The sequence below is a fragment of the Lepus europaeus genome, chromosome 11 (genome assembly GCF_033115175.1).
Source record: "Lepus europaeus isolate LE1 chromosome 11, mLepTim1.pri, whole genome shotgun sequence".
Taxonomy (NCBI): domain Eukaryota; kingdom Metazoa; phylum Chordata; class Mammalia; order Lagomorpha; family Leporidae; genus Lepus; species Lepus europaeus.
In genome coordinates, this window is record NC_084837.1 from 51400509 (window position 1) to 51409510 (window position 9002).

The 9002-nt window shown below is 60.8% G+C and overlaps 1 protein-coding gene across 1 annotated transcript; it reads right to left on the reverse strand.

Annotated features, from left to right (window-relative positions):
• Window positions 1–2445: 2445 nt before the first annotated feature.
• On the reverse strand, window positions 2446–8318 carry LRP10 (LDL receptor related protein 10). The gene is made up of 7 exons (XM_062205457.1): window positions 7787–8318; window positions 7400–7444; window positions 6107–6242; window positions 5180–5370; window positions 4044–5061; window positions 3619–3748; window positions 2446–3508 (listed from the first exon to the last, which is right to left on the reverse strand). Exons 1-7 carry the CDS (start codon window positions 7818–7820, stop codon window positions 2921–2923), a joined length of 2142 nt encoding a protein of 713 aa, XP_062061441.1. The 5' UTR covers window positions 7821–8318; the 3' UTR covers window positions 2446–2920.
• Between the last annotated feature and the right edge of the window lie 684 nt (window positions 8319–9002).

The following is a 9002-nucleotide window of genomic DNA, read 5'->3' on the forward strand; positions in this document are numbered from 1 at the left end:
TATTGGTTTCTATTAATGTTCAACTATTCAGAAAATTTTATATTTCACATATGCTGAAGATGAATATAACATTTGAGAATTATCTCCTTCCGCTGTGAGTTTTTAAAGCATTTTAAATTGTAATGGAGTGAGCTTTATTTATCAGAAAAACTCACTAGATATTTGGAGTCATTCATATAAAACCTGCCAGGAATGAATCAGGGGCTGTAGACCCCAGCCCCAATTCCTTACCCTGACATCTGCCTGTCTTCAATCCAGCCACAGGCCACAGGAGCAGGCTGGGTTTCACTTTGGACAACTCCCCTCCTCCCAACACTAAGAGGGGCTGGAGGAGGCCTTCTGTGGTACACCGGCTATGACCAGGCTCGCTCAGGAGGGGAGATCCCGTGCCAACAGTGGGACAAGAGGGTGAGATCTGGACCTGAACCACGCCAGGTGGAGATCCGCTCTGCTATAGAGACTGGGCCAGTCTGTACCTCCCCTGCTGCTGCTCTGACCCTGCGAACAGAGTGCCCACAGCACACCTCTGTTGTGAGCACTGACAGCATGTGATAAAGGGTCTGGAACTCCAGCAGACCTGGTGGGCCCACAGCCTCAGGCTGTGTGGCTGGGGACCCCCACCCCTCCCACCAGAGCCTGGAGGTTGCTTGGCTCAGGCCCAGAACTTTGCTCAAGGAGTGTATTTTGGTACTGTCATCTCACTCACAGCCTAATCCCCATTTCAGCTGGGCACACCTTCCCCTTCTGTGCCAAGAAACCCCACAGAGGTCCCACACCCTGAGATGGGGCACCTCAGAGAGTGGTACGTCTTAACAGGATTTCTTTCTTTTCTAACAGGATTTCTTAAGTTGCCATGTTTCTTTTTCCTTGGATCCTGGTGGAAATAAACTTGAGTGACTGCTCCTCAGTGCCCGTACAGCCTGCACAATCCCTTCCCTCCTTCCCACCAACCAGGGCCTTCACCGTGGCTGGCTCAAGTAGTGTTGTTTGTGCTTGCATCCCATAGAACACACACGCAGCACCTACAGGAGCTGCTTCCAGCCCCACTCCTCTGTAAGCACAGTCTCCCCAGTGGACTCTGCCCCAAGTGTCCCCTAGAGCGCTGGGAAGCGTGCCACCACCGGGGCATGCCTCCTCCTTCAGTCCTGGCCCAACTGCAAGGTGCCGACACCCCCAGGAGGGAAAAGCTAAGGGAGCAAGCTAAGGAGTGAAGTTACAAGGCTGTGGGTTTTTGAGGTGGCCAAGGGAGAAGAGAAGGGTGAGGCAGGGGTAGGGAAGTCACCGTTCCCTGCTTCACGCTCGTCCCTGGGCCTGATGTGTACTTGGGAAGGAGGCGACCTGTAAGCAAGAACCAGGCTCCCTGGAACCCCTCCCCTATCTCTAGAGTCTCATCCCCAAGCCCAGATGCCAGGGCCCCAGCCCTGCAGCTGGATCCCCAGCCCTCTCTGCTGCTCCTGGCTCTCACTCACTAGGACAGAGAAACATGGTGTCAACTAGTACGGGACGTGAGGATGCTGACAGGTGGGCTCGCCAGGGCCCCTCCACCAGAGGCACGGGGCTGGACCAGGCCAGGCAGCCAGGGTGGGAGGGCAGAGCGTAAGTGGCCTCTTGCTGGGAGACTGGGTCTCCCGTTCGCTTCTGAGACATCGCTCCCACCCCACATATCACTGCCACATCCTCTGAATTCCTTTTCATACCCAAGGGCAGCTCTGTGGCCTTGCCCACGTTTCTCATGGGCCATCCCCTCCCCCAGCTCTTCAGCTCTGGCCACTATCTGTGTTCCTGCTCCCTTTTCTCGGGAGGCCCAGGGTCCAGCCCACACCCTAGCCCTCACGTCTCCTTAGCTGACTTGTCCTTGGACTCTCACCCTGCCTAGAAGTCACGGCTCTCTTCAACTGCTGACACCATTCTTTAGAATCCAGTTTGGGCCCTCGAAGGGAGAACTCCTAGGTTTGGCCATGGTGTCGCCAGCACCTTTGCACCCTGAATGCTTGTGACTTTTCCCTCATCTTTGCCTGCTTTGAGGCATCCTGGCTGACAGCTGATGTGTGATGCCTACGACAGACCTCCAAGTGCCTGGTGGGGTGGAGAGTGGAGGGCAGGAGTCAGGGCTCCTGTGTTCCACCAGGGACAGTCTTCTCCCGCGATCTGTGCTCTGGGATCACTCCATCAATGGAGACCCCGCTGTTGGCAAGCCCCAGATGACCTGGCAGTTAGTAAGGAGGCTCGGGGGCCCCTGGCAGTGAGTGGTGGTGGAGAGAATTGGTCCTTGGGGTTTCCAGAACCTTCTTACCTTCTGAGTGGTATACAACTCAGGAGGGGGGTGGCTGTCAGAGGAACAGCAAGGACAGGAGGTGAAGGGCCGAGCAAAGCCTCCACAGGACGAACAGACGAGGCAAGCATAAGCTGAGGAGGGTGGAGAGGCAGGGTAAAGTTGCAAAAATGTTAAAATTTATGATTCCTTTATTTTTGACTTTGACACCTTGGGCAATGACCTAGCTATGGGACAAAAGCATTTCTTGTGTTCTTTGTGTGAGCCAGGCCCTGGAGTAAGGATGGCAGTTGGCAAAACCTCAGGCCCTGCTCCAATCGTCCCGGTGAGGGCTGGAGGGTCTCCAGGCGATTGGCATTCTGGTGCTTAAGGCCACTTCTGGGTAAGGGTTGGCAAGGGTGCAGTGCCCAGGCTCGTGGTCCTTGAAGCACTTTTACTTTGAAACAACAGCCAGCTCAATGGTGGAGGATGGGGAGGGGGTGGTGGTGCAGGGGCTGTGGTCTCTGGTCGTGTTCAGAGGGGGCTCTGAGCCCTCTCCCTGCCTGAGGGACACCTAATGTCACAGTGGGAACGAGGCCGATGGCAGGCCCCCGTCCTCACTCGCCCACGGACAGAGGAGCCGCTGTAGAAGGGCTGAGCCAGGGCCCCTCAGGCAAGCAGTGGCTCGTCCTCCGCCTCGACCACCCAGACGCCGGGCTCAGCCAGCGGCACCAGCAGCACATCGTCCTCATCCTCCGGTGCCAGGACTGCTGCCTGGGGCCCAGGCGGGGGCCAGGTTGGTCCCGGAGGCCGCAGGCTGGGCAGGAAGCGGCCTCGCAGGGCCTGCACCACTCCAGACAACAGCGATGGCTCCAGGGGCCCCGAGGGCAGTGGCTCTGGGGCCTCGGGGGCAGGAGGGAGAGCTGGGGATGTGCTGGCAGCCGGGAGAGGAGCCTTGACAGGCAGTGGGGGTGCCTGCTCCCCATCCTGCCCACCCACCGCCCCGCCTTCTGGGGCTGGACCCGCGCTGCCATCCAAGGCCTCAGGGGGAGCAGCGGGAGATGCCACCTGGGATCTGGTCTCAGGGGCCCGAGCTGGGGGGTTGGCTCGAGGAAGCAGGCCCCAGCGGCGGAGGCGGCGCACCAGGCGCCGCACCGAGCGGCCCCGCTGGCGGCGGCGGGCTCCCGAGGCACCCCCTGGAGTCATATCCTGGCGCAGGATCTGCAGCAGGGAGCGCAGGTTGCCCAGCACCGAGTTCTGCAAGGAGAGGAGGCAGACATCAGAGTCAGAGGCCAGGGGCTGGGCGATGGCGGGGACCTCAGCATGGGTGCGACGGGGAGGTGCTCAGGTTAGGGGGAACGACTTACGTCATTGGGGTTCTCTGTAGGGAAGTCTTCCACAGGTGGGATGGCGCCCTGGGCAATGAGCTGCCCATAGGAAGGGGGCGCCTGCTGCTGCACAATCTCGGCCTCCATCCGGGAGAGGGGGGCGAAGATGCTGGAAGGAATGAGGGTCTCTTGGTCACGGGCGCTTCCCAGCATTGCCCCAGCCTGGACATCCTCTTTCCTCACACCGGGGCTGGGGCAGCCCTGGCTTTCTCAGTGGTCAGCCATCCTCCCTTCCTTCCTTGAGACTGCTTTCAGGACCAAGAGCTGTCTTTCCAACAGCCAACCAACAAACCGGTCCCAGGGAACTCCCACCAAGCGGGTACCCTCCGGGTCTCCGACAGCCGCACAGAGCCCATCTCACCCTCCGTCCCCACTGCTCCACAGCCAGCCTCCCACCCACTGACCTGTACTCCTGGGTGCGAATGGCATAGAGCTTGCAGGTGCAGCCCAGGGCGATGACCAGCAGCAGCCCACACACGAGGCTGCCGATGATGGCGGCCGTAATGACCTTGCGGGGCAGGGCGTAGGAGCAGTCCCACTCATCGCTGCCGTCAGCACAGTCCGGCTGTCCATCGCACACCCACGTCTCATACACGCACTTCTCGTCCCGGCACCGGAAGTTGCCAGGCTGGCAGCGCCGGCAGCGCCTCTCGTCTGCTCCGTCAGCACAGAAGGTCTGGTAGTTACAGCGGTCAGCAGGCAGGTAGCAGGCCGTGGCGCTGGGGGTGCCGGCAGCCCCACAGGGGTAATGTCCGGGCGGGCAGCCTGGGCAGTTCTCCTCATCTGTGCCATCAGCACAGTCCCACGAGCCGTCACAGCGCTGCGCCTCGCTGTAGCAGCGCTCACCCAAGCCTTCCCCGGCCCCTAGGCCAGAGCCTAGGCCGCAGGGCCGATCCCAAGGCAAGCAGTAACCTCGCACATGGTAGGTGGCGTTGAAGCCCCGGCCGCTGCTCCAAGCAACTGTGTGGTAGACCACGACAGCCTGGCCAGACAGGGTCTCCACGGTGACAGCCTTGCCATTGCTGAAGTGGGTGAGACTGCGCAGTAGCCGGGGGGTCTCGGGGGGCCCGGCGCCATCATACACGTGCACCGCATCTCCATAGCCCAAGTCCAGCGCCGTGAAGCGCACCGCAAGCCGCCGGCCATCATGGGGGTCCAGCAGCCAGAGGCAGGACTGGGGGTGGGAGACTGAGGCCAGGTGTGAGTACCCCGGGGAGGAGAAGACCCCGTAGAAGTCCTCCAAGGTGAGATTACAGGGCAGGGTAGGGGCAGAGGCTGGGGTCAGGCCAGGGAAGGGGTCTGAGCTGCAACCTGCCTCATCAGAGCCATCGCCACACGCATCAACCCCATCGCAGCGCTGGGCAGCAGGCACGCAGCGGTGGTTCAGGCACTGGAACTCCTCCTGCAGGCACATCAGCCAATCTGCAGAGGCACCAGGGAGAGGGGCTGGGAGGCATCAGAGTCACCGTGATCTTCCCCTCCCCCCCAGGGCTTCCACTGCCTGCTCCAGTGGCCTGTCAGATACCCCTGTCTGGTATACCTTGGCTGTAGGAGAGCAGAAAGCCCGGGCCCATCGGTGCTCTGGCCCCAGCGTAGCTGTAGGTGATGGTGACGTTGCCACCTGGCAGCTGCAGAGGACTGGCAGGTGCCTCACACAGGGAGATCAGTGGCTGGAGAGGGGAGTGCAGGATTAAGCGCTCTGAGCCACAGGCCAGGTGCAACTTCTGGAACCTACAGGAGTTGGGCGGGGAGAGAGGGTCAGGACATGAGAAGTTCTTGACCGCCGCTGGCTTCCTCCTCCCCCAGTGCCGCTGGGCGCCTCCTGCTCCCAGCAGCACATGCACTTGATTTTCCAAGCAGCCAAATGAAAACTCGGTTAACCACATGAGTCCTAACAGAGGCCCAGGGCACCCAGCAGCCTCGGTGCAGGCTGCCCTCTCTCCTCACCTCCTCCTCTCTGGGCAAGTTCCTGGAAGGTGAGCTATGAGAGGTAAATAGCCAGGTACTTAACGTGGACCCCAAGTCCCTGAGCCAGGGTCATAGGGGCCTGAGGAGACTTGGAAGGCTTAAAAGATCTGGGGAGGCTGAGGTCAGCTCTGAGCTAATGAAGGAATGGCTCTGAATCCCAGGCAGGGACGTGCAGGTGATCGAACGAAAGACATCTCCGAACAGTCAGGTGATCGGAGGACATCTCAGAACAGTCAGGTGATCAGAGGACATCTCACAACAGTCAAACCTGAGCCCAGGTCCTTTACCAGAGTGACTGTTGACCCTTGGAGATGCCCAGGACCCACACTTGATGTCCACCCCCACCCAGCTCCAATTTACCCTGCTTAGCAACAGAAGGAGTCAAGCTTTGAGAATGGCCATGGCCACACCCAATCCTACTCCTCCCATGGGCACGGAGGAGCAGAGCCTTCGGACTCCTCCCACAGTGGGGTAGGGAGGGGTCCAGCCTGATTCTCACCTGACTGTCACAGTCTGCTCCTTGCTGCCGGGGATGAGCCAGGTGCAGTTGACAGGGGAGCCGCGGCTGTCCCGACTCAGGGGCCTCTGCAAGGTGCCCTGTATTTCCAAGAGCAGGGCTGGGGGATCCTCACAGGCTGGAGAGAGGAAAGCGGGACACTGGCGGAGAGGCCCTTACAGCCCAGCCCTCCCTGGCCTTGAGGTCTTCGAGCCCCATTGCACCCGGGCACACCTGCACCCTGGATACAGCCCTCTGGCCCTTGCTCGCTCTCCAGAGCTTCCCCTCAACCGTCACCACCACCACAGTTCTGAGGTCTGCTGTGCGCCAGCCACAGGGTCAGGAGGAGCAGGAAATACCGTCTCTTCCCCTCAGGGAGACCGCATTCTGGCTAGGCAAGTCAAGCACGGATATTCCAGAAAGAAATGACAATGATACATAAAACTACTAGGTGTGGGGCAGGCACTGTGGCACAGTGGGTTAACGCCCTGGCCTGAAGTGCCAGCATCCCATATGGGCGCCAGTTTGAGACCTGGCTGCTCCACTTCTTGTTCAGCCCTCTGCTGTGGCCTGGGAAAGCAGTAGAAGATGGCCCAGGTGCCTGGGCCCCTGCACCTGCATGGGAGACCTGGAAGAAGCTCCTAGCTCCTGGCGCAGCTCTGGCAGTTGCGGCCAATTGGGGAGTGAACTGGTGGATGGAAGACCTCTCTCTCTGTCTCTCTCTGCCTCTCCTCTCTTTGTGTAACTCTGACTCTCAAATAAATAAATCTTTAAAAAAAAAAAACAAAACAAACAAACAAAAAAAAACTACTAGGTGAGGGGCTAAGCCTCTGCCTGCAGTGCTGGCATCCCATTTGGGCGCCAGTTTGAATGCCAGCTGCTCCACTTCTGACCCAGTTCTCGGCTAATGTGCCTGGGAAAGCAGTGGAAGATGATCCAAGTGCTTGGGCCCCTGTCCCCACATGGGAGACCTGGATATAGTTACTGGCTTCTGGCTTTTGCCTGGCTCAGCCTTGACTATTGCAGACATTTGGGGAGCTGATGAAAGATCTCTCTCTGTCTCTCCTTCTCTCTGCATTTCTGCCTTTCAAATAAATTAATAAATATTAAAACAAAAAACAAAAAAAACGAACAACAGCTACCAGGGAGGGCCCCCGCCGGGCCTCAGTATTCCCCTCTGTAAAGAATGGACGGTATCCACTCTATGACAGCTGGAATTCGGGGAAGAGCGAGTCCTCCTCTTGGGTGCCCCCTCATGACCAGGGTCACCGAGCCCCATGGGCCTCCCGCACTCACCGGGATTGGGGAAAAGGATCCGGTCTGGGTGGGCCAGAGCGCCTCCTAGAGGAGGAGAGAGAAAGGGCAGGAGAGCGAGTCACCCTTGGAAGTTGTCTTCACCTGAGCAACCCCGGGAGGAAAGGGAGCCATCCGGGACTTCCGGGCAGTTTATGGGAAGGGGTAGTGGTGCGGGGGCAGGCTGCGGAGGGAGATCCGGCCGCAGGGCCTGCGGGGTAGCTCTGGTGGCCCGGAGGGGACGAGGGCTGAGCGGGACTCCCGGCTGGGCACTTCCTGGGGGGGGGGGGGGGTAGGGACAGGCAGTGCTGGGAACGCCGGCCCAGGCGAGTGGGAGCGACCGGGTCCAGTGACAGCCCCGGGGCCGGGTAGCCTTGGCGGGATTCTTACCGAGGAGGAGGAGGAGGAGGGTGGCCGGCAGCATCGCGGACAGTCCGGAGGTGGAGGAAGAGTCCCCGAGCCCTTGTCGTCTAGCCGGTAGGGAGGAGGCGGCGGCGCGCCGGGCGTCTAGGCCCCCTGGTGCCACCTCCCCGAGGGGGCTGCATGGCCCAGACTCGACCGCCGCTCTGGATGCCAGGGCTGGGGGCGGGGAGGCGGCGGCGGCGGCGGCCCGGGAGCAGGGGCGGTGCCCCTCACCAACTTCAGAGTTGTTTTCTCCGGCCGTCGCCGCGCGTTCTCTCCCGGGGCCGGCTCGCCAAGACGCAGGACTCGGTCCGGGACTGGGCGCTGGGGGCGCGCCCTCACCTTCGCCGGCCCGCAGGCCGCGACCGCCCCCTGTCCAGGCCCGGCCGCCACCTGCCGGGGCTGGAGGCCACTTCCTCTTCGGGCCAAACTTTGCCGTCTGTCAGCCCGCAGGGCCGGCCGGACGCCGCTCAACTTCTGCAGCGCCTCCAGCCCGCGGAACGCGGCAGCGCGGCGCGGGGAGGGGGAGGCGCGGCTCCCCGGCCCTGGCCACGGCCCAGGCTGTACCCCCGCCCGCCCGAGGGTTGGAGGAGCTGGGGCGTAGGGAGGGCGGGTGACGAGCCTGGTCCCACCCCTGCCAATCAACGCGGTCGCCCCGCCCACACGCTCGCCTTAACCCCTTTCCGGCCCTGCCCGGACTTGTCGGACTGGCCCTGGACCGGCCGCCTCCGCCTGCACTTTGGCTCCCGGGGAGCTGGGTCCTTCGGGTGGAACGCGTGGTCCGAGGCCATCTGCTGGTCCCTTCACTGCCTTGCTTGTGCTTCCGACTCCTACGCTCTCAGTACTTTTCTCGTCCCAGGATCCGAGATCCGAGAGCACTTTTGGTGGCGAGCCTCTATTAAAGCAGTTGCCACGCGCGATTGGAACGATTTGTTTATTCATCATTCCCGCCCCTGCCCTGGAAGCTGAGGCTTCCCGTGGGCTGGGCTCCACTGTTTACCTCGGCGCCCCCTGGGGAGACGCGAAGCAACGTGCCGGCACCACTTGCTGGCCACGTGACCTTGAGAAAAATCAGGAAACCTTGCCTGGTGAGCGCTGTTATCTGTCACAGAGACGGTGTGTGGGTGGGGATTGCCCACTTCCTGTGGCACTGATAAATATTGATAAACAATAACAACTCATGGCAGATGGTTCTTGAGCTTTC